The sequence below is a fragment of the Prionailurus viverrinus genome, chromosome F2, assembly GCF_022837055.1.
Source record: "Prionailurus viverrinus isolate Anna chromosome F2, UM_Priviv_1.0, whole genome shotgun sequence".
NCBI lineage: Eukaryota > Metazoa > Chordata > Mammalia > Carnivora > Felidae > Prionailurus > Prionailurus viverrinus.
Window position 1 is genome coordinate 62,526,341 of NC_062578.1, and position 25,779 is coordinate 62,552,119.

At 46.0% G+C, this 25,779-nt stretch overlaps 1 protein-coding gene and 1 long non-coding RNA gene across 2 annotated transcripts in view; both read right to left on the bottom strand.

Moving 5' to 3' along the window:
• EXT1 (exostosin glycosyltransferase 1) overlaps positions 1–16,451 on the bottom strand; it is a 288,070-nt gene extending 271,619 nt beyond the window's left edge. The window contains exon 1 of the mRNA XM_047842343.1: positions 14,806–16,451. Coding sequence (XP_047698299.1) covers positions 14,806–15,767 — 962 coding nt within the window. The 5' untranslated portion in view covers positions 15,768–16,451. The remainder of the gene's footprint in view (positions 1–14,805) is intronic.
• A 4,177-nt stretch (positions 16,452–20,628) lies between these two features.
• LOC125156371 (uncharacterized) overlaps positions 20,629–25,779 on the bottom strand; it is a 49,726-nt gene continuing 44,575 nt past the window's right edge. Inside the window, exons 6-9 of the long non-coding RNA XR_007148564.1 lie at positions 22,047–22,166; positions 21,674–21,803; positions 21,208–21,260; positions 20,629–20,982 (exon numbers count right to left, since the gene is read on the bottom strand). This is a non-coding gene — a long non-coding RNA (uncharacterized LOC125156371). The remainder of the gene's footprint in view (positions 20,983–21,207; positions 21,261–21,673; positions 21,804–22,046; positions 22,167–25,779) is intronic.

A 25,779-nucleotide genomic window follows, 5' to 3' on the forward strand; every position in this document is an offset into this window, starting at 1 on the left:
GAATTGCTGGCGAAGAAAAACTAGTTTTATCTTCTCCATCTCGCCCAGGTTTATCCCGGAAAGTCATTTCAGGTGATCCCACTGGTACATCTGCCACTGTTTTAATGCATTTCCAAGAGGCAGGGACAGGAAGACCCATGTGATTGCTCAGCTGCACAGAACCAGTAGGAAACATAACACTTCTGTAAAAGGAGAATTTTTTTAAAGACACAGAGTCATGCTAATGATTCGGACTCTTGGTTGAACACCTTCCTGGAGATGAAAATCTATCGTATGTTGGCAACAGTTAGAACAGGTGGTTGGAATTCTGGGCACCTGCCAAACCACCTTGAGCACCTATATGACTGGCAAGCTGCTGTATCATATTGCGCACTACAATTATAATGAGCTATAAACAGATAGGTCAAATAAAAGAAATGCAATGAAAGCAATGATAAACACACACAAACGCTAAGTCTGAAATGATACACAGTGTAACATGTTTTAATGGATCAGATTAAAGGCAATGGTTAAGAGTGGTTATTGACTGAGCCCTTACTATGTACCAAATACCATTGGAAGCACAATGCGTAACGTTACTCATTTAATCCTCATAGTAACACTATGAGGTGGGGACTATTATTTTCCCCATTTTACCAGTGAAAAAACAGACGCAGAGAAGAAAGTTGCCCAAGGTTTCACAGTGGCAGAGCCACCACTGGAAATCAAGCCACTACTCTCCAGAGCCCACGTGTATAATCTCCATGTGACACTTGGCTGGAAGTCAAGAGATGCGTGTTCCATTTCGGATTCTGTCACCACTGGCTACGTGACCTTGGGCAAGTTGCCCAACTTCCCTGGGTCTCTATTTCCTTATCTGTATAATGCAAGAGTTACACTGAATCTTTAAGGTTATTTCCATGATCTTATGGCTCTGTCTTCCAGACAAAACTATCTGGTACCATGACTGAACACCATCCTCAGACAAACATATGACAGACATACGGACACAAATGTATGTGTACAGAAGTTGCAATCAGCCATGAGCTCATAAGTCTCCGTGCAAGAAAACCGGATGAGGGAGACTGAGGCCCAAGGAGGCTCAACAGTCACCAGTACTCCCAGAGAATATGTACTTTGTATTTTGAATTTAAGGATATTCATTTCTTGACTTATTTTTATAAAAATTGAAGATTTATTCTGATAGCATTATTTACAACAGTCAAGACATGAAAACAACCTACGTGCCCATTCACGTATGAATGGATAAAGAAAATGTGGGATAGATACACAATGGAATATTATTCAGTCCTAAAAAAAGAAGAAAATCCTGCAATTTGTAACAATACGAAAGGACCTTGAGAGCATTACGTTAACTGAAATAAGTCAGAGAAAGACAAATACTGTATGGTCTCACTTCTATGCAGAATCTAAAACAAACCAAACATAGATATGGAGAACAGATTGATGGTTGCCACAGACAAGAGGTGGGAGATAGGCAAAATGGGTAAAAGGGGGCTAAAGGTATAAACTTCCAGTTGTAAGATAAATAAGTCCCGAGGATGCAATACACAGCATGTTGACTATGGTTAATAAGAATGTATCATATACTGGAAAGCTGTTAAGAAAGATCTTAAAAACTCTCATCACAAGAAAAAAACTGTTATGTATCAAATCATTATGCTGTACACCTAAAACCAATACAATGTTAAATGTCAATTATATATTGGTTTAAAGAAGAATTTATTTTGATATTTAATCTTTTTGGCCTCTTTTGTCCTACTTGGGTTACTTCTTTTTTTTTTTTTTTTTTTTTTTTTTTTTTTTTTTTTAAATCAAATTTGGGATCACATACGAGATTTTAGAACATTTTCTTTTTTTTTTTTTTTTTTTTTCAACGTTTATTTATTTTTGGGACAGAGAGAGACAGAGCATGAACGGGGGAGGGGCAGAGAGAGAGGGAGGCACAGAATCGGAAACAGGCTCCAGGCTCTGAGCCATCAGCCCAGAGCCCGACGCGGGGCTCGAACTCACGGACCGCGAGATCGCGACCTGGATGAAGTCGGACGCTTAACCGACTGCGCCACCCAGGCGCCCCTGATTACTTCTTAGACACGGCTAAATCTAAACGAAGCACAGGGAAATATCATTCCAAGCCTTTAAACTATACTATACCAAACAGAGAGGTACCTAAATTTTATCTTAACGCAAAATACTGTTCATTTAAAAAAAAAAAAAAAAAAAAAAAAAAAACATGTAATATAACTCTCCAACCTAAATACAGAAAATATTATACATTTCCACTCTTTGAATCAATAAAAGACTGCCCTACATTTACAGGTTGGCAACATTACACTTGCATACTTAAAAGTGCAGTTATCATGAAAGGTGTTGCTTACAGGTAGCTTTTTTAATGCAGTGTGAATTTTAAAGGAGACATGTAGCATATAAGAAATGGTGTTTTCAAGAAAAATTTATTCTCCACCTCTCAGTAAAGCAAAAGCATTTCAGTATGAGATTCCCTGTGATTAGGTCTTCAGATTGGCTTAGATATTCAGATCTAGCAATAATTTTGGTGAGTGACCTCACCAAGCTTTGTAAAAACATGAAACATAATTCATATGTAATCAAGGGCCATATGATTGCCACCAAGGCTGAATCAATTTTTGAGACCTATTAGAAGTAACTGTGATACAGTGCGTCTTCCATTTTATTTCTCTCTACACCTGCAGCACTTGTACACGACACTGCACACACAAGCTAACACAAACCAGGAGACTGTAAACGCAGGAAATGGAGGCCAGTGGGAGAAACAATCATACACCTTTCCCTTTGCTTTTTCTCCCCTTTGCTCTTTAATTAAATGATAAATCTCAGTATGAATTCATTAGAAGCCTGATGGCTCAATTAAGCACTATGCTATTATATACTCTAAGGCAATGCTTCAATATCAGTTAACAGAATTTAGAAGTAACCTGAGCGAAAAACACAAGCCAAAAGTTATACCTGACCAACCATTTCGGAGAAAAATTGCAGTTAAGGAGGAACAAAAAGTCTCAATATCTACAGACTGTTAAAATTAAATAATAAAAAGACCATAACGGCTTCTCGTATAACAATAAATTATTTAGATTCATATTATGCAGCAAACCCGCTCAATTCATTTTAATTTAGTTTCACTAACACACTTACCCAACAGAATGGGAGAAAGAGAAACAGAAAGAGAAAGAGAAAGAGAAAGAGAAAGAGAAAGAGAAAGAGAAAGAGAAAGAGAAAGAGAAGAAAGAAAGAAAGAAAGAGAAAAAGAAAAAGAAAAAAGAGAGAGAAACTACCTTAGGGTTAAAAAGTTTATTGATAGAAACATCCCCTTGAAAATGAAAATGAAGCAGGCGTCTGGCTGGCTCAGTCGGTAGAGCGTGTGACTCTTGATCTCAGGGTCGTGAGTTTGAGTCCCACATTGGGTGTAGAGATTACTTAAAAATATATATAAAACATATTTTTTTTAGTTAAAAAAAAAATGAAATGAAAAGAAATTCTGGGTGAATCAACAAGTGATTCAATGAACCCGGAGGGCACATGGGAAGGTCTGTCCCGTAAACCAGATCCTGGCGTCTAGAGAATCCGTACTTTGAATACACAGTCAGCGGTGGTAACGTTTCCATCAGTTAAATAAATGTAAGTTGTTTTCACTTACCCAGCCAGAACTGAGTGCCTGGTATGGGTGGGTCAGGCACAGTGCTAGGATGTGGAAATGTAAGGGCCACTGAGCTCAATGGCCCTTCCTAACGAGGCTTTCCTTCCCCTCCGTATTTAACACTGCAGAACCTTCCCTCACCCCCATTTGCATGGTGCCCCCAAATCACCTGGTGAGAGCTTTTTAAAAACCTAGAACTTCGTCCCTACAGTCTGGCCACAAGTAAAGCCCAGGCCCCATTTCCAGAAACTACCCAGGCTGAGATCCACTGCCTTACTCCCTGCCATGTGCTGCTTCTCTCTGCAGCCGTCTGGCACCTTCTAATACATGCCATCGCCGGCAGCTGCCAGCCTCCAGCCACTAGAGGGGGAGCGCAGAGAGGGCGGGGATGTTTGGCGCACTGTTGAATCCTTGTGCCTGCAGTAGGTGCTTAATGAATATCTGTTGAGTACATTACTGAAAAACCAACACAAATCCTCCCCTCAGGGCCTGTACAATCTACTAAGAAAAGAGAAAAACAAATAGTTAAATGAGCATAAAACGGTAGGTGCAGCCAAGTATTACACGTTCTGTTAGAGCACATACCAGGAGAATCTGACCAAATCTGAGGCATCAGGAAGTAACTGTAGAAGAAGAAAAAATGGAGCACGGGGAGAGCTTTCCAAGAAGGACAGAAAAGGGCATGTGGGGAGAGGGAGGAGAAGGAAAGGGGCTCTGCCATGGGCTGGCTGCAGGACAGGCAGGCAAAGCTGGACCAACCCCACCTTGATATCACATCAAACTAGGAGAAGCCTCCAAGGCAAGTCCAGCTAGGGTGGTGGCAGGTCGTAGTTTCCGTCAGGGGCTGTGGTGATTTCCACCAACCTGTCAGGGTGCCAGACCACATGCAGGAAGCGTGAAATCCATGTTATACCTCCACCCATCAGTGCCCATCCCGGGCACCCCTGGCTGCGGGGAAAAGGCAAAGCAAGCTGACGTCACGTGCTCTGACACGCCCGCCAGGACGACCCCTCAGCCACACACTTCATGCCTCCTCTCCTCTCATGGGCACCTCCCTTCTCCAATCTCCAACCTCTATGTGCCACACCTGGGGCAAGCCGGCCAGCACTGGCCCAGGGCCACTCTCTCACCTGAGCCCACGGCCCAAGTCACTCTGGGTATTAGTCAATCAAGAGTAACTAGCGTCACAAGCCCACACCGCAATACCAGGAAACTTTTCATTTCTCATAACTTTAAAGTACTGATATGTGTCATAAACCCCAAGAAATCTGAGTTAGCAACAAACACCCAGAAATTCAATGCTAATTCCGAGGGCACCCCATGTATCTAGAGCCCTGGGGGAACTTCCTAGGCTTGGTAGACACATTTTCAAATGGAGAACTTACTCTTAGGGAGCAGCAAAACACTTTGCTTTTAACCGTCAGGGTTAAAAGAAAAAGTTATAAAACGCACTACTTGTTCCTCTACTTTCTTTAACAAAGGACGGCGAACATAAACGATGGCCCACAGTGTCGTTCATCGGATATTTAAAGCAGCCATGCCTGTGACAGGCGTGGCACTAGGCGGTGGGGCTTACAGGGACACTCCCGCACAGTCTCTAGGACACTGTCTCGGGCACTGAGCCAGCTGTTCTCCAACTGTAGTGCTTCTCTCCTTCTTCTGGGCATTACAGTTTATAACTCCCTGGCCTGCTTCCTCACGTTCACATCGATGGCTGTCCCGTCCTCCTAGATCTGTCTGCAAGAATCCCCCTCTTTTTCCATTTTACTGCTTCTAATCTACTGTGGGCTGAGAAACCAGACTGCCAAACTGGTTAGAATTGTCTCTCTAAAGTAAGATTAAATAAATACTAGGGGGCAAGTCCAAGGGATAATCGATCACACTGTTGTGGGTGAGGATGTGGTCTTTCTGACATCAAGTCCAGCTGTGCAGAAGCAGTAAGGAGCCGTGGGAAAGAAGGCGGGTTCAGCAGCCGGGCGGGCCTGGGTCACATCCCAGGTGTGCGCTCTCAGGTAAGTGACTCACAGAGACCCTCTGTCTCGGTTAGGCATCCAAAATGCGTATCTTCCTGCTGGGTGGGCATAAAGACTGAAGGAGATACGGCCCATCACCAGGCACACAGTACACTCTCAAGAAGGATTAGTTGCTCTTGCCATTATCGCCGTCATCATCTGGGCTCAAATATGTCATGCCAACAGGATATGGCTTCAACAGTGCCTGCCACCGCCAACTTCCCCTAACCACAGTCCCCTGTTCCAGGAAGCAACTTTAGGCTGTTCTTTGCAAAAGGATGGCCACTTAAATCTAGAGCGGCAAAGTGGCGGGGCAGTCTTTTAACTGATGAGATCACCACCATACCCGAGATGTGGCCAACTGTGAACGGCTCTCCCCAGAAGGAGTAACAATGGCCAGTAAAGCCAACCAGCCTGGTTTCCTCCCGGGCCTGGACAAGAGTTTTCAGGAAAGACAGGGCAGTAGCTGGCAGACACACACAGGAACAGGGGTGCTAGCCAAGGGAGATATCAAGGTGCAGAGTGGGAAGAAGGGTATTCTGCTGAGTTCTGAGAACCTCCTGGAGCAGTTCCAGACGAGTGTCTGTTCCACGTCCCCTCAAATAAATCCTGTGGCTTAAAGTGACCTGAGTAATTTTCTGCTTTTGGCAACCTAAGGGCCTGCCAAACCAGCCCAGGGAGGTTACTGAGTAGCTCAGCTCCATTCTTACGACGGGTCCCTCACAAATGTCACCCTCGGCCGGTGAGGGTGCACAAGTCAACTGCAGAAAGGTAACCTGTATTCTTGGAACAGCCCACCAGGGAACTTGGGGAAGGTGGAGTCAAGGAAGGGCCTGATGGCCCCAGAGACCACCCTGTCCCTGCCCCATGCCACCTGTAGGTTGCGGCTTGAAGGCCCTGTGTAGGTCTTTCCACAGCCCACAGACACAGTAGCTATGTTTCCAGGGTGCCTACCACCATTTCTTGGGGATTAGGTGCCAAGGAAAAGAGGAGCAGAGTTATTTCTGGGACTTAGTTAAGGAAAGCCAAGTGATGGGGCACCTGGGTGGCTCAGTCGGTGAAGCATCCAACTCCTGGTTTTGGGTCAGGTCATGACCTCATGGTTCATGAGTTCAAGCCCTGCACTGGGCTCTGTGCTGACAGTCAGCAGACTGGGATATTCATTCTCTCTCTCTCTCTCCTCTCCCCCCCCCACGCCCCTCCCCCATTTGCTCCATCTCTCACTCTCTCAAAAATAAATAAACTTAAAAAAACTAAAAAAGAAAAAAAGAAAAGCCAAGTGATGAAACTAAGCAAACCACTACAGTTGATTAGAAAATGGCAGGAAGATGGTTTTTAGTAATAACACCACCCTGCAGAACACACTAGCATTTACAAGGAAGGTTCATACACACCGCCTCATCTGAACCCCTTAACGACCCTGTGAGGCAAGTGTTAGGGTCTCCACTCGCAGATATGGAAACTGAGGCAGAGGGTGAGCACCTCATCCATGAATCTGTGGGGGTCACTTCCTTCCTCGGTCTGGGGTCACAGGCTGTCTTCTAAAGGTTCTCCAAGAAGACTAGAAGGCACACAAAATGAGGCCCTGTATCCCCACAAATCCCACTGCTGTTCAAAGCAGTTACGATGCAGAGAAGGCCCTGAACGGAACTAGTCGTAAACTGGTGGCCGGCTTTGTTTTCAGTCTTGGTTTTTAAATCACTTGGACGAGGGCCTCGTTTGCACTGAGGAGTCCAGACCTTAAGTGGATGCCCCAATCCACCTCCAAGGCACCGTGGAGTCAACAATAATATACAAATAATAAGGAGGAAATACAAACAGGGCTCTGACGAAGTGATACTGTTCGCTGAGAGAATGACATCTACTCAGGTCAGGCCTGAGGGAAGGCTGTGAGGAGAAGGCAGTCTGAGGGCGCCTGCTCAGTGAGAGGCTCCCCTAGGTTTCTGGCTCCAGCAAAAACAAAACTTCAAAGGGAGCAGAAGCTGTGGGAGCTTCAAAGACCCCCTGCAGGACCAATTAACACCTACAAATGTTTATCTAGGCAGCCATTTAATGATGGCTACTTCACTAAATGGGTGCACAGCCTCCCCTCAAAAATAGCTGTTCCTCTCAAAAAGACTGGGTTGGGGGGTTTTGGGGAGAGGAAGTTCTGCCATGTTTTCTAAGAGACCTCACTGGGGGGGGGGGGGGCGGGGGGGGAGACGAATACAACAGTGAAATTCACCACAGACTTACTTATGATAAACAATAACAATTATAATAATAAAAAAACCAACACTAAAAAAACTCTTATTTGTAATAATAAAAATGAGAAATAATCAACAACCAATCTCTTAAGAAAATGTAAATGGCACCAGCTACAGGTTAGTGAAAAACCTCAGGCAGCCATTAACACCCGATTTTAATATTTTAATAGGATTTTCCTACTTAGTAGAAGTGGAAAATGTTCTTGGATAATGTAAAGAGAAAAGCAACATGCAAAAAACATCTGAAGTCTGACTTCAAGACCGACGGACCGGAATGGGAAGGAGAGTCGAGTGGTTTGTTCGAGGCCACAGCCCTAGCTCCAACCCCTGCACGTCTGGCACAAACAAGGCACTTAAGGAAAATGTGTGGAATTCATGATTTGCTTCCTATTAATTAAATAGTAACTAACATATCTATATGAAGCACTTGGACCTGAGAGGTGCAATGATACCCTCATAAAGGTGTGTATGCTCACAGGCGAGCTACACTGAAGCTTGATCATAGTGGTTACTTTCCCTAACAGGAAGCTCTTGTCAAGGGGATTAGAGAAGGAATTTGTTTGCAGGTTTATATCTTCTCTATTTTCCCAATTTTCCACAAAAGGGCACTTGGTAACTTTTATAATATTTTTTTATAAATTTTTTTTAATGTTTATTTATTTTTGAGAGAGAGAGACAGAGCGAGAATAGGGGAGGGACAGAGAGAGAAGGAGACGGAATTTGAAGCAGGCTCCAGGCTCTGAGCTGTCAGCACAGAGGCCGACGCGGGGCTCGAACCCACGGACTGGGCCACGAGATCATGACCTGAGCCGGAGTTGGATGCTTAACTGACTGAGCCACCCAGGCACCCCTGACTTTTATAATATCTTAAGCACTGCTCTTCTTCACGGAGCCTGAGGACCCGGAAGCAGTGGTGTGGTGCATTTCTTTCACAAATGGAATCTTCCGTTGGGTCTCCCATTTCCACTGGAACATGCTGTTTACCTAGGGCGACAGTCAGTGCTGTGCCATCTCACAGTTCACTTACAACTAGAAAGGGAAACCCTGCACTTTATTGGTGAGGGCAAAGGTCACCCATTGTCCCTTTTCCTCGCTTTTTTTTTTTTTCTTTTTTGGAAGATCTCTAGGAGAGAACTAAAAGCAGAATCTGCTTTTATGGGAAGGGCTTAAGGAGTTCAATGCTTAAATGTCAAAATTAGGGGCCACCTTGATCACATCCCTGAGCCAAATTTTCTCCTTGGGAAACATGTGTTTTTAAAAAGCAGTGGAAACAAAGATAAGATCCACCAATACCTGGATCACACTACACTCACTAATAAATAACATAAGAAATCCACCAATACCTGGATCACACTACACTCACTAATAAATAACATAAGAAACATAATAAATAGCATAAGGTAGAAATTTCATTAGATCCTTTAAGGTAGTATCATTTTGTAGAGGAAAAAAGAACGGACTCGGGAATCCACGACCCCCGGTTAGAACGCCACCATTGACTCACCACATGTGACTCTGGGCACCTTACTCTCCCCTCTCCGGCCTGCATTCTAATCTGTAAAATGGGGATTTAACCCACCTCACACCGTTGTTGAAAGGCTCAAATAACAGGCATTCAACAAATCTCGCAGTTTTGAGGGAGTCCCTGTTTATTAAAAGAATGTGGTCACAAGTGGAAGAGCCTCCAAGGGAAAGCAATTAGTCACTAGGCTCACGGACACGTGAGCCCGGTGTTCACGTTTGCACATGGAACACGCTCAGGAGACTGCAGAATCCAGTGACCACTTAGCCTGACCTGGTTCACCCTGAGCAGCTGTGCAGAGGCAGCAGCAGGCCTCAGCGAGAACCGGAGAACCGGGGCCAGAACACCTGGCTTTGTGGTCTCAGTTCAGCCACTTATGAGCTGTGCCACCTGTGGTCTCAGTTTACACATCTGTAAAATGGCCCCACAAGACACCTTGCAAGATGGTTGTGAGCAAAGCAGCCAGGCCGCATCCAGTGCAATCTTTGAAGTGATATTAGCATACTCAAGGTGACTTTCTAGCACTGTCTTCTGGGGAGGCAGAGCTACAGGTCTGTAGACAAAGAGAACAATCACCAGAGGAAGGTGTGACAGCTTCCCCCTCTGCCAAGTCTGTGCCATCTAAAGCTGCTGGCTCAGTCAGCAGCACCAAAGGTGGCCTCCCATCGGTCTGGCTTGTCCAAGCCTCAGGAGCAAGCCATTCGCTGTATAACAAAATCCTGCAGAATCCCAGTTTAGGTCAGATTCTACTCTAAACCAAGTCCTTTGTTGAAGGGGACTCAATCAATATGCAAACGTCCCCAGATGTAGCACACAGCACCCCTACCTTTATTTGGGGGATTCCTTGTAAATGAGACTCCTGGGTCCTCTCCAGAAAGCAAGTTCAGATGGAGGGAAGAAAAGGGGAGCAGAGAGAACTAGAACCATGGCACCAGAAGACACATTTGCCAATTTCATAATTTTGCATAATGTTCCCTATCTTTATTTTTAAACTGTGCTTGTATGGTTTATTTTAGAAATGCTTTTGTGCTCTCATACAACTGTGGTGAGTAGGGGGGAAGGCACTCATATTTTACATTTAAAACCCAAGAAGCACAATTTCTACCTTTCATTTCAGAGGAGGAAAGCATTCACCTAAGGTTCACTGCTGGCTCATGAACTTGCTCAAGGGGTCTGTTAATATGCTTTGGGATGATGGGGAGTAAACAAATAAATCATTTACAAAGACTACTTGTTGTGCACATTTTCTTTTTCTATAACTGCATCTGTATTCTGCTTCTCTGTTAGGTTAAGTCACAGTCCAGTCCCCAAATCCCTTAGGTCCAAAATGCAAGGTCCAAGAACCTCCTACTTAGGCGAAACAGCTGCAGGCACCTACACCTTAGGCAGCAATGAAAAACAGAAGGTGAGCCCGACAGCAAGAATTTGGAAGTCTGAGGAGGCCCTGACCAGCGGCTGTGCATCCACCCAGAAAATTCTGTGACAGGCTGTGCATGTATGTAGTTCCTAGGGCTTTTTTCAAAGTTTGTCCAAGGTCTTCATCAGCTTCCCTGAGGATTCCAAGAGAAATCCCGTAAGAACAGCATCAGTAAAGCTCTCCTAGTGGCTGGAGGGCTTTCAAGTATATCTGTAATTGAAGACGGAGCACTGTATGTCAAGGGGGAAAATTCACCCACCCCTGCCACTAACCAGTTTCTTAACCTGCAGCAAATCCCCGAAACATTCCATCCCTCAGTTTCCACATCTGTGAAAGGAGGATCCTGGAAGCTGAATGATCACTTAGCTTCAAGACTCTTAAAAATGCCAAGATTGTGAGGTACAGCTTCAGCAGACACAGGGAAAGATATCAAAAAGGCCTGCACAAAATCCTGCCTGTTCCCAGAAGAGCTGCTTAAAATATTCGCCACTGCTTTCCTTGGAGGGGTCAAAGATAGAAGCCACCTCTCATTTCCTTCTCTTTCTTCTATTTCAGAAAGCCAAATTTGAAGCTTCACAATAATGCCCTTTCAAGGGATTTGAACTACGAAGTTCATGCAAGAAATACAGGAGCCCTGTAAGGATGCATGAGAAGCTCAAAGGAGTGAAACAGAATTTCTCTAAAGCTTCACTACGAATCATGTAATCGCTGCAGCCACTTGTTTTAGCCAGTATCATCGACATCTGTTAATGTATGTAACTGATGACAATTAATTATGGGTGTCGTGAAGATGGATGTTTTAATGTAATCCTAGAAGTCTGGCACTCAAAAATATTGCTATGACAGGAGAAAAAGTACTTCCCCTCATTCTGTGTCTTTCTTTTGTACTTTGAATAATAAATGTCTGATTTTCACAAAAGTGCAGGTGAGATGGAAGTCCTCAACCCCTTAGCACTAAACCTTTATCATCACATGAGGCTCAATTTCACTAAAGGCCATTTTTTTTCTTTTTTTAGTTGATACGCTTATATATATTCTGTCATACCCTAGCTAGGCCATGATACCATATATTTTCAATCTAATTATCTGACCCCGTAAGACCAAAGCAAACTTCTATGTCAGTTGCTTGGGGAGCAAATTAAACCGAAGACTTTTCAGAGGCACTTGCTAATAAAGAAGAGAAGTGGATGAAAACTGATCGTGTTTTTACAAGCCATCACCAAATGAATGAGTACAGCTCTCCTGGAGCAGTCAAAAGCCCATTCCACAGAAGGATAAACTGATGTTCAAGGGGACAAATCAAAAGTCCTAAGTAAGAAGTCAGACTTACATGACTTGGACAACCCAACTTCACTTCCACTTCCTTCTCTAAAACCCTGAAGGGACACTAGCATTGGATTTGAGTTCTGCATGTCAGATATGCATGACAGACTTAGAGAAAGCAACAGAGAGCAAAGGAGCGGCTCTTCGTTCTGAGCCCCACACGCAGTTGCTGGCTGCGCATTTCTCACGGTGTTTCAGGGCTCAGTCTTTATCTGCATGTGTTTCAAAGGCAACACTAAAAGGCGATGATGTTTGCAAGCACTATTACTCAGTGATCAAGAGTTCTGACAATCCGGGGAGAGGAAGGAGTTAAAACTCCAGGTAGACCAGGCTAATGAACATAAACGTTCCACAGCAGCATCCCGTCCTACAGAGCAAGGTTGGAGCTGGAAAGTATGCAAAAGGGGAACATGAAAAACATCCAGAAGTGCCTCTGCTAAAGAAATCCCTGCTCGGGAGAAAGAGCAAAAAACTTGGTTTCCTAACTAAATGCCACTTTTCAGATGAGACCCAATCCTGAGGGCCTGACCCCTTGTGGTCTCTAAACATAAACCAAAACAAGAGTGTGGGTGTCAGATTTCCTGGCCCGATCCCAAAGAGGTCAAAAATTAGTTACATTTAATTGGCAAAAATTAGAGGTTCTAGGAAACCAACCCTTCCTTCCTTCATTGCCAAGCTCTAGAAAAAGCTTCAGTGGAGAATGTAGAGATTTAATACTTATTTGGAGGAATAAGAAGGTAAAGAAGATGATTGTTCTATTGGATTGAGGGTGTTTCCCAAAGAAATGTGCAATTCAGATTTCCTAAACTGAGAACTCAGCTCCAGCCACTCTGGAAGAATGAGGACCACCGAGACTCCTGCACAAAATTCAGTGAGAATGCTTTAGAAGACACTGAAGGGTTGGACTTCATTGCGAGTTACTCCACCATAAGCCAGACAAAGAAATTCCTGAAAGGCTACAAGCATTTTTTTCTTACAAGCACCCAAAGGAACAGGTCAATGTAAATGTCGTGGAAACAAAGCAGTTTATTACTAACCATAGTTTGTTTCCCTTGTGAGAAAATTTTAATCCATTGCAATTGCACCCAACATCCACACACAACTGCCCCTGAAGAAGGGGGAAATACAGATTTCATAATTGACCCTAGCCTTGGGCTTTCTCTTATGCTTGGAAAGCAAGAGGTGTTGGGGGTTGGGGAATTCGAGTGTTTGATACTTTCTTTTTCACTGTCTATGATCGAGGATAGGAGGACTTTAATTTCCCTTCCAATCACTCCTACGGAGGCCTGAGTGTCTGAGGAAATCCACAGACAACAATCAAACCTTTCATTTTCAGGGCTGCTTCCCACCGTAGCCCTTCCTGTGCCAATCAGGTCTGCGAAGCGTTTCCCCTATTCTGCATTTCATGAATCAATTGCAAAATCTGCCAACCTCTGCCAGTTCCTCTTGTACTCAGCTGAGAGGTTCCCCTTCCTTCCCTGGGTAGCACAAGGCTGCTCGGGTTTTTAACTGGCGTAACGTGGAAATGCACTGTAGGAGCTCACTAACTCTTTCACAGCCGGATGCAAGTGAGAGTCTGGGGCTCCGACCCCACCGACTTGGGAACTGGCCCGCCAAAGCTCAGGTTAAAGCAGATTTGTGGAAACTAGCTTTGACCCCCAAATCCCGTGTGTCAGTTACTGTTCCTGGAAGGAAAAGGAAGAGAAAGAAGGGCTACAAAGTATCCAACTCAGTTACTTAGCAACTAGACAAAACTTGCCTCACTACTGAGGGTAAGGAGGCATCTCATGCCCATTCAAAGAGTAAGTCTCCGATTTACATGCAAATGATAAAGACAAAAGGGAAAGGAAAATCTAAATTAGCAACTGGAGTTTACAGCAGTGGGGCTGAGGCCCAGATTTTAAAAACAGCTTCTCCCTAGGAAGGAGACAGGATACAAACATACACATGAATGAATGAATGAGTGAATGAGTGAATGAATGAAAGAAAGAAAGATCACAGGCCTAGATCAGCTTGAGGTATCCCTTCACAGAGGCCAATGCCCCGGAGGGTAGGGGAGAGACAGGCACTGAAAGTTTAGTAGCTAAAATTAAAACACTTGCAGCGCTAACACAAATTCAAGGCTTACAGAAATTTGACAACTGGAGGCTGGGAAATCCCCGGGGAAAACAGTCCCCCCCCCCCCCCCCCGTGAGAAAAACAAATAAAGCATCAATCTTGGGATGGAAGGTCTCCAGACTGTGGGTGGATTTACAGCCTCTTCGGGGTCCCTAGACCTCCTCACAAACACCCTCCCGCACCCACTAAAGAAGCGGTCTCCAAACTTGGAGCAAACCCACACCTTTCATAGGAGACACATGGCCCTGAAGGGTTTCCAAGCAAGAGGGAGACACGGGCGCCTACTTGGCCCGCGAAAGTGCTCCGGGCTTTTCCGTTGGCCGGAGGAGATCCAACTCTGGGTCCCCAGCTCCTAGCCACACGCCAGAACCAGGCTGCTCAGTCCCAGGCTGAGAGAGGGCCCCTCGGCCGCGCCCCATCCCCCAACCTCACACCTGGCCCAGGTGGGCAGGGCCCAGGGTGACCGGCAGAGGCCCGCCAGCCGAGCCACTTACTTCTCATACTCCATGTTGTCTCGGTCACAGCGAGAATCCTTGTGCTTTTGCCAGTCTTTGCCATGCTTGCAGGTGGTGAGGAGCACCACGTCCTCCCCGTTATGGACGTGATATAAGGCATTCCTGGTGTCTGACCCTATCCCTGTCAGGTACCTCTTCCCCTTGAATACCAGCATATACTTCCTGAGAGGAGGGATGGTGTTAAACTTCAAAAACCCCCTCTCCCCTCCTGTCCTGGGATGATCCTTAGAAAAGAGGGGGATGGAAACATCAAAGTTGGGTCGGAAGTTTTCAGTACTGATGCTGGCTTTGGCCAGCATCGCCTGGCCGATGTCAAACCCCACGTCCTCGGTGTAGTCAGGCCAAGTGCCGGAATATAAATTAAAAATTAAATGATTCCTACCATTGTTCCACAAGTGGAGACTCTGCACTTTGGATCTCAAATTGTGCACATACTGAGGTGACAGCTGGTCTCTGTCTAAAGTATCCAGACTCAGGACAAAGAGGCACGCCTGGCTGGGGTCCGAGGTGTAGAACCTGGAGCCCTCGATGGCCGCTAGAATGTTTTGGTAACTTTCGGCGATTTTCTCCCCTTTCTGCTGCGGGTACACGTAGACTTTGAAGCCGTTTTTCTTGCAAAGGGTGAAATCGAAGCAGGACTCCATGCGGCACTTCTTGCCTTTGTAGATGCTCGAGTTGGCGTCTCGCTTCTGCCGGGGGGATATGTGCACGCTGGAATCCTCGTTTTCCATTTGATCCCAAGGAACGAAGGGGCGCAGAGCGTCCGGGAAGCGGGGCCAGAAATGATCCGGACTCGGGTGGTGCAAGCCATTCCGACCGCTGTGCTCTTCTCTCCGGCTGTGGCTCCTTGATGCCCTAAACTGCAAGCCTCCGAAATAAAACAAAAGGGCGAGACAAGAGCCAGCTGAGAGCAGGATGAAATAGCGTTTTTTGGCCTGCATGTGTCCTGCCTGGGTCAAGAGGATTGTAAATAAACACAAGAATCACCCAAGTTTCCCAATCAACACTTTCAGCTCCAGTCCGCCATCTTCCCGCCTGTAAAGACTTCAAACTCTCCGCTCCCACCTTCTCTGGATGCCTTTCCCCAAGCCGTGGACTGATCCAGCGCATGTGGGCGATTTCTTTAACTTTCTCCCCTTCGGTCTTTCATCTTTGGGTTGCACAATGGACGGGAGAAAGCGGGGCTGAATATTTCTCACCCCGGGCGGGCGAGCAGCGGACTGTAATTTTCTTGCATGCAACAAGACGGAGGAAAAGAAAGAGAGGGGGGAAAAAAAAGCTCCCGATGCCCAATCAATGGCAAGACGAAGTGATTTCCTTGCCTCTCGGATTCCTCTCGGCAGCGTGGAAAACGAGCCCCGGGAAAGCAACTTCAACTCATCCACACTCCCGTGCAGAGCACTCCGGTTCCAACAAGTCAGCCGATCCCCGGGTTCAGCCGGCTAGTGCATCTTGCAGCTGGGGCGCCGTAACCTCACAAATCCCTGCATCTCTCTTTATTCCCTTCTGCAGCGGCTCCAAGACTCCGGCGGTGTTTACTCCTGCGCTCGCGGGGCCGGCCCCCGGGACGCGCGGCGGCCCGGCTGGAGGCGGCGGCGGCGGCGCTGGGTGACGGCGGCGGCGCGTCCTCCCCGCGGGCAGTGCCGGCCCCGAGCGGCGCTTCGCAGGCCCCCGCGCGATCGCCGCCGACCGCCGCGTTCGGTCGCCGAATGTTACCCGGTTCTGAATGTTACACTTACACATTCCATTCCCGACACGACAGCGCTGACCTCATCCATCCACGCAGCCCGCGCTTCCATTGGCCGAGCGTCACGTCCGGGGGGGGCGGTGCTTCCGCTGCGCCCATTCATAACCCCCGGCCGCCGGCAGAGGCGCCGGCGCGGCGCGGGGGCGCGGGGGCGCGGGGAGCCTGGGGCGCCTCGGCCGCGGTCGGCGGGCGGAGCGCGGGGCGGCCCGGTGCGAGCCCCGCGGCCCAGAGGACGCCCGGGCCGGTACGCGGGCCTGGGCCGCACCGCCTGCAGCCGCCACGCCGGGAGCCAGCGCCGCCCAGAGGCGCCCGAGGGCGCGCGGCCGCCGGCGAGGCAGGGACCGGCCGGCTCTCCCCGGGCGCCCCCGTGAATCCCGTCTTCTCGGCTGCCTGCCGGGAACGCCTCCCCGGGCAGGCGGCAGGGAGTGTGCGGGTTCCTGGGGAAGGATGCTCGAAAATGGAGCGGTGAGGCGTGCCCGAGGGATGGGGGCGGAAAGAAAGACTTCAAAGAACGCGACCGCTGACCAGAAGGAAGTCTCTCCCCGCCCACCTTCGACCCTCTGAGGACCAGTATTTTAATTTCTTACCAAGCGTTTAAACAGGTCCCTTATTCCCTACATAGCCCATCTTTGCTTTTTCTGTCCCCAGAGACACACCCCAATCCCCCCCTCCGAAAAAAATAAAGAGGAAATCTTATAATCAAGAGGAGTCGTTGCAATTCATGTCTGTTTCTGTGCTGAGAAAGGACATCTATTCTAAATTCTCATTACATGCACATCCTTTCCTTGCTTCCTGAAGCCCCTAGTCTATTCTGTAGAGAGCTTCCAAGAGATCCAATCACAGTGAAAAAAAGATTTTCTAATGGTTAAAGAGGAACTGGTAAATTTAAGCTGGTTCCAGTCCCTAACGTGATGGTCTCCTCTTTTTGTAGCGGTGGGGTGGTGGTTTCTAAGGAGATGTCTCTTAGGAATGGATGACTAGTAGAACTGCCAACTGTCCCAGCTGTACAAGGGGAACTTGGGGCAGGAAATGACCTTATTTCCAGTTAGTGCAAGATGGTTGGTCCTTCTTTGGACTGCCCTCCCACACTGCAGCCCCAAGCTCCAGCTGCCCCTAGGGAACTTCATTAGCTCAGATAAAGACCTGCAGCCTCTGGAAGGTGTCCTCCAGGCCCACAAAGATGTGCTAGGTCCCAAACAAGGTTTCTGGTCAAAGCCACGCTTCCGGGCCTCAGAGCCCGATTTCTGCTTTACAGAGGACATCTCCCACCCACCTTCTTCCCTCGCTGAAGTCTGCAGGGTCTGGCCAAGCAGGACAAACAGTTGCCTAGGGCAGCAAGCTGTTTAGTGGTTGTTTATTATGGGAGTGACTGAGAGCTAGGGACAGACACTTCCCAGCTTCCCTCAGGCTGCAAAAAAACTCCAGCAGGGTGTGGACGAAGGGCATGGTTATAACAAGGCAGGGTGAAATGATCCAGTGGAAAATTTTAGACATTTGTTGTTTTAGATTTGTTTTAATAAAGGGGGGAAGGGGGCATGGGTGGGACATTACTGTACATTCCCAAAGCCTCTCCCTATTTCTGATGAGCTAGCTTTTCCAGATTTGATCTGTACCCCCTGCACAATTCGGAGAGGCCTGGGACAGAAATGAGGGTCCAGTCATCTTCCAAATATGATGACAACGATGCAGATAAATGCACTGATTGAAACCACATGTGACCCTCGGTTCTCTCCAGCCTAGAGTTGGGAGCCTGAGAGCAGCCATCCAAGGCAGGGATCCTTCTGTTGAGATCAGGATGCGGATTATCTGGGCCCTATGAGAAGTTGGCATGTGGGGATTTTAGCTCCTCTATATCCTATCAGTCGTCCTATGTGACCTTAGGAGGAGCCACCTACCATTCTTATTCTTTCGCATTCTCTTCCTGCTTTGGCACACGTTTCTAGTCTTGCCTGACCATTGCCGATCCCCTCATCCCATGTTCCAGGGTTACCCAGCCCCACTGTCTGTTTCACAATGGCGTATGTTGTGAGAAATGTTCGGGTACTGAAAATTGAAGAAAACTTGGATTCAGATCCCAAATCTGCCATTTACTAGTGCCTTGGGCATGTGGCCTAATCTCACTGAACCTCAGTTTCTCATTTAAAAAGTCAGAATAATTAACATTTTTTTTTGCCAGCCTCTTTGAATTTGTAAACTGTAAATTGTTCCACACATGTAACATTTTTTGCCTAAGTTCCACATTTCAAAATCCAACTGAAATCTAAAGTAGCCCCTGAAAATGGCATCATCATTACATCTCCCTGTTTTATTTTCTCCCTAGCCCCTTTCATTAGCTGAAATCTTTTATTTGTTCATTTGTTTACTGTCTGTGTTTCTTCACTGTAAGAGAAGCTGCCTGAGAGCAGGGGCCCTGTCTGTCTTACTCCTGAATCCCTAAAGGCTCGGGGTAGTTCCTGGCACGTAGGTGCAGCTCAATCACCGATGTGAATGATGAATGAATTACTAAAATTCAACCTCACCACTTGAACATGCTTGAAAGGAAAGCCCACCCCGCCCCGCCTCGGCAGGACTAAGTCTCTTGTTCACAACAGTATTATCACAATATCACAATATCATAATATTACAATATTACTAACCAGGAATATCTTAAGAGAGGGCAAATCCGTGCATCATAAATCCTCCAACACTGTATGTCAGATGGTGTAATGCCTCTCTCGTCAAAGCCCTTAAGGCATCTCTGTCTCTGAATAAGAGCCTAAGCCCTCACAATGACCTGTAAGCTCCTTTAGGATCTTCTCTTTCATCTCCTCCCCAGATGCCTCTCACCTCATTTTCCTGCCAGTAACATTCCCCCTATCCCAATCTTCCCTTTCTTCTCCAGCCAGATTGGTTTCCTTGCTGTTTCTCATATGTACCCAACATGGTCCTGCCTCAAGGCCTTTGCACATCTTCACCTCTGCCAGTCTGCCCCCAGTATCACATAACCACTCCATCACTTCTTTTCAGTCTCTTTTCAAATGCCACTTTACTGTTGAGGCCACCTCTGACCTCCCTAAGTAAAACAGCAATCCCTCCCTCATTTTCCTACCCTGTCACCCCACTTTATTTTTTTTTTCCTTAATGGTAATCCACATCTACCATACTATATGTTGATTGTTAATTTATCATTTATCCATTGTATCTAGAATATGAGCTCCATGAGGCAAGGATGTGGTCTTTTCTCTTTCATATCCCCAGGACCTACAACAATGCTTATCACTAAGTATTTGTTGAAGTAACGAATTTGAACCCATTGTCTATAGAGCAAACAGAGAATGTTCAAGGCTAGAGTTCTATTACAACACACACACACACACACACACACACACACACATCCCTACAGTTATCCCACTGTTCAAGTCTTGCTTAATTTCCTCTTCCAGGAATAATTCTTTCCCACAGGTGAAAACAGCATGGCACACATGACACCCAGAAGATGGGGATTCTCATCTTGGTTCTGTCACTTACTCTATAACCTTGAATGAGTCCCTTCACTTCTCTAAGCTTTGGATTCTCATTGGTAAAATCAGGAGTAACTGTATGTTTGTATATATATATATCATGCTCAGCTCAGTGGACCACTGTGAGAATCAAATGAGAACAAATGGATAATGTATGAGAAAGCTCTCTGCAGCCCACAATGCACATAGCAAATGCAAGGTCTGGTCATCACACTCTTGGACAGATATGGACACAAGTGCATGAGATCATGTTTCCATGCTGACAGCATTAAATACATGAAATATCACCTACCAAACACAACAATTTCCAGATGCTTTATAGACTCTGGAATGGTCATTGACTGTTGTAAGCAAAGAGGAAAAGGGAAGAAGGAAAACTCACCAATGGACAAAAAGAAGATTTTTTAAATGTATAAAGCACCAAAGGCATAAATGCTTTTCAAGGGTCTATAATTATATTTGCCATAAGAGAAAATAATTGACTCCAAAATGGGAAAACAAACTAAAATACTGAATTTAACAAATATTTATATTCTGTAAAATGTAACTGTAAGGTTGAGGGGTAAGGCAATCCAATCTTCATATAGTTATATACTTTTTTTTTTTTTTAATTTGATGTGAGCACCAAAACATATCATGTTTTGGTGATGTGTGATGGGGTCTCTGACAGTAAGTATACCTGGCAGGCTGGAGCCCCTCCTGGGTACATGCTGACTGACTGGTTGAAGAAGACAGAAAAGACCAAAATGGCTGAAAAGAGTTGGGACATTGTGAAGGAGTGGAAAGATTCCCAACCAGGAACCAGGAGCCAGGAAACTCAGGGAAACCTGGAGCATACTGTTTCTGAATATCAGGCCTTAAGGGTTCCACCTGGAAAGCACAGAGTAGGACTTGGTGATACCTTTCCACCTGAAACAAACAAGCCCTGTTTAGACCAAGGGGGTGGAGAAGGGATGGACTGGGGAGGGAGGAAGTGGCAACCCGGCTGAAAAGGGAAGGAAAACTGAAGCGGAAGCCAGAGGCCCCATCAGGACTCTGTAGGGCAGGGCAGCCAAGCAGGAAAACTGACCAAAGGCCAAACAAGGGCAATTCTCCCACGGGTGTGTTAAATCCTGAACCAGCTGCTTTACATACGTGGTCTCTGTAATCTCACAAGGTTTCCAGGGCACGAGTACTATCCTTATTCTCTGTCACAAATGAGAAAACAAAAACTCAATCTTGGGAAGGGACTCCTGGCCCTCCCTCACTCTCTCCCTCCCTTCCTCCCTTCCTCCCTCCCTCCCTTTCCTTCCTTCCTTCCTTCCTTCCTTCCTTCCTTCCTTCCTTCTTTTCCTCCCTCCCTTCCTTCCTTCACTGAACAAATATTTTTGAGCATCTATTCTGTATAAGGAAGGCATGGTGCCAGACACAGGCAGAATTCTCTGTTGCAGGGAGCTGGCCTGTGCACTGCAGGATGTTTAGCCACATCCTATCCTCTACCAAACAGGTGCCAATAGCAGTCCCAGCCCCACCTGGATCTCTGGTTGACACCAAAAACACCTCTAGACATGGCTAAATGCCCACAGGAGGCAAAATCACCTAATCTAGTTAGATGACTTACCCAAGGTCAGGTGATTTTCAAGTGGAGAATTTAGAATTTGACATTCATCGTCTGACTCCATCCCTGGGCTCTGCCACAATACTGCAGCTCCCTGTAGAGAGTCTAATTTATCTCCTTTCTATAAGTCAGCCTGATTGAAAAAATCTCACAGACGTTAATTTAAGAAACTTTTATTATGAACTTCTTATGTACATACAAGGCACGCTTCTAGATACTTGGGATCCAGGGTATAAAAAGTAGATAAGGTGTCTCCTCTCATTCTGAGGGGGGAGATAGTAAGAGAGCAAATAAATAAATAGGCCAGATAATTTCAAATAGTTCTAATTAAAGGATTATGGCATAGAGTAGGATGAAGGAGAGCAGGGAAACTCACTTTAAGTAGGTGGCTGGTGAAAGTCTCTCTGAGGAGCTAGCATTTCAGCTGACATCTTGTTGATGAGGAAAGAGCCCTGGGAAGAGTGTACCAGGGAAAGTGTCTGGCTGGTACAAAGGTCTGGAGGCAGAAGTGCGTTTGAAAAATTAGAGGTGGTTTTCAAACTTCAGCAGTCACTAGAATCACCAGATGGGTTGGTGAAAACATAGATGGATGGGGCCTGCCCCCAGAGTTTTCTGATCCAGTAGATCTGGGGGTATGACCCAAGAATGTGCCTTTCCAACAGCTTCGCAGGTGATGCTGATGCTGCAGATCCAGGGACCACACTTTGAGAACCACTGAGAGCATCAGCAGAAAGGCTACTGTTTTGGGAGTGTGCTGAGTGCAGGGAAGAGGGTCACGAGATAACATCAGAGAAGTTGCAGGAAATTGAGCATGCCCTGGCACCGCAGGTGGGTGAAGTGTTGGCATTTTATTTTCTGTGGGGTGGGTAGGCCTTGGAGACTTTCAGCAGGGGAGTAATAGGATGTGACTTCCGTTTTTCACAGCTCCCTCTAGCTGACAGTATGGCAAAAGTGGAAGCAGGAAGGCAAGTTGGTGTATCCAGTACATATTTTCGAAAGTCTTTATTCTTTAGCATAACAACTAGTGCAAACCAGGATAGCAAACCAGGAAGGGAAGGAGAACTTCAAGTCTTGTGTTCATGACCCAGAAATGATGACAATCAGAGTTGAGCCATAAGGTCTAGTCACTGGACATTCAGCCTGTGATTCCTAATTAGGCAAGATAGCTTGCCTTAGTATATATCAAAACTGCATGTTTAAATTGAGAATTCTTTTTATGAGAATAAAACTCCAGTGCTTGATATGCTGATGTTCTCTCTATGATGTTAACATAGAGTTGATACAGTCCAAGCCATATATATTTATATTTAACTGTGCTTGTTGTACGTGTTTAACAACTTGGAACTGCTATTCCCAGTGACAGGACATCTCCTTGTTGGTGAATGCTTTCTGAGGGACAAAGAGTGACCAAGATGTTGCCTTTATGGAAGTCTGGATGCCATCCTAGGAGTCTTATAAAAGTTTTACTGACCCCTGGTGGAAGACACAAACATTCTGCCCTGCTAGCTTGTCTTGGTAACTTCTGTTCTCTCCAAAGACTTTCATCCCTTTAGCAATGCATGGCCTTCTACAGACTCAAACCTCAGGCGTAAAACCTCAGGTGTAAAACAAGACATGGGAAGAAATGATCACAATAAATCTGGCTCTATAGTATAATTTACTAGAGGAAGAAGTGGCTAAATTTGTGTGGGTCCCTATTAACGTGTGTAGATCTGTTTAATAGATGGGTGAGAGAGAGAAAATAAGAGATGGAAACATCAACTATGGAAGGTGATGAAATCAGGAAGTCACCCACTATTCGAGCCAATGTTTCCCATTAGACTGTAACACATTTTATTATGCAGTGGTCTGTCAATGCTCCCTTGACCCCCCCCTTTTTTTCTTTTTATAACTTCTGATACCCAATAGAACCAAGTTTGTCGTATCTTCTGTCAGCAAAAATTTTTTTTAATCACCTGACCGTTCTAGGTTACTATGGAACAATAATTACTGATGCTCACAGTGGTAACTGTGAGACCCCGTAGGATCGTAACTGCCAACTTGCTGGAGGGAAGTTATATCATGTCTAGTCCTATTTCAATGATTTAAGTGCACTTCATGATTGTCAAAAATTAAAAGTTAGTGAACCATGTATAGTATATTTTATTTTCAGAGAGAGAGCGAGAGTATGCAAGTGGGGAAGGGGCAGAGGGAGAGGGAGAGAGAGAGAGTCCCAAGCAGGCTCTGCAAACGTCAGTCACCCAGGCACCCCATGGGGTAACGTGTTATTAGCACAGTATATAAGATGGACTCTAGAGGTAGTTATTTGAATGGTGCGTTGTAGAGGGCGCCTAGGTGGTTTAGTTTGTTGAGCATCTGACTCTTGATTTCAGCTCGGGCCTAGATCTGACAGTCTGTGGGTTCAAGCCCTGTGTTAGGCTCTGCACTAACAGTGCAGAGCCTGCTTGGGATTCTCTCTCCCCCTGATTCTCTGTCCTTTCCCTAATTGCACTTGTGTGCGTGCGCTCGCTCGCTCGCTCTCTCTCTCTCTCTCTCTAACAAACAAACAAACAAACAAACACACAAACATTGAATGCTCCCTTGGATGCTCCAAGCTTGTCTGATCAAATTTCTTCTATTCCTATGAACTCTAGATTCTTGAAGTCTTAAGGGGAAGTCTTCAGGTCAATTTCACGGAGACTAGCCTTTCTAAAGAAGTAAAAACGCACACATACGTCTACAAAATTCTGCACGTCTGGAGACTCATTCTGAAAACTTACAATCTAAACAAACAAAACCATTCCTCTAATTATAAACTGTGCCTAACTTTAGGTCCACCCTAGGACATCAACCTCCCAGTAATTCTAGCTCAATTTCTGTCTCCTTACACTCCTGTAGTCTTCATTTCCTAGAGACTGATCACATTGTGGAAGTGCAAATAGCTCGGGAACTATAAGAGACAGTTATGAAGAAGACTAGTATTTAAACATATTTTGGTACGTTTATATGTAAATTTCAGTATAAGCTTTGTCTCTCTCAAAATCTGAATATTTAAGTGTCACAAAAGCAGACTAAAAATATACCTTCTGGCTTTAAGTAAGCCTTGAGAAGGGAATTGCCCACAGAACCATAATTCATGATTTCTCTAATTGTTCTCTCCTACTGGGGATTTTAGCCTGAGTTAGCCTACCTTAGCTGCTGGCCCAATAATTCCTTACCATGCGGGGAAAAAATGCAGACTTTAGTCTTATTTAAGCCTGGAGAAGCCTGGTTCCTTTCTTGTTCTTTTAGGCCTGTGGGGACTTGTTGCTAATGGGAAACCCCAGTCAAAGACTTCTCCAGGCGCAATGCAGACAGGCCTCACTGCTTTGTAAAATGTCTCCTCCCCACTAGTTCTTGTCCCGACCCCACCCCTGACCACCTCTCCATCTAAACTCACATCTGACCTGTTACCCACCCCCCCACCCCCCCTTGGCTTGTCTGATCTTGGAACTCTTTGCAACAGGAACTGCCGATTGCTATAAATTCCATGCTGCTTTGACAAGGAGAATGCTAATCCTTTCGAGTTTAAGAGCCCACCAGATCTGCTTTAGGGGGAGACCACTTACATCACCTGGAGGGCGTGGGACTCTACTGTAGTCCTGACCACATGGAGGAGCCCTGGATGGGGGGAAGGGGCCCCTGAGAATGAGCTCCTGCTTGGCCCACAGCCCAGTTCCCGTAATCGTGGATACTGCCTCCTGGCTGTGACCTGGAGAACCTTTCTGATATTTCCCTGTCTAGTCGGGTGTTACAGTGTCAGTCTTATAGCCGTCCAACTGTATACACTTCTATTTGTGCAGGATATTTACTTAATGAGCTGCATTCCGTTGGAGGCAGGGGAGTAGAGTTGTCGAACAAAAGAGCTTTGGAGCCTGACCACCTGGATCCAGTTACAGTTCTACCCCGGACTGGCTGTGACGTCAGGCAAATTCATTAAGGGGTGTAAGCGTCAGTTTCCCCATCATCCCCCCAACACACATACACAATGATAATACCTACTTCAGATGTACGTGAAATAATGTATATAAAACACTTAATTCAGTACCCAGCACCTAGGAGGAGGGACTTAGTAAATGTTAAATGGCATA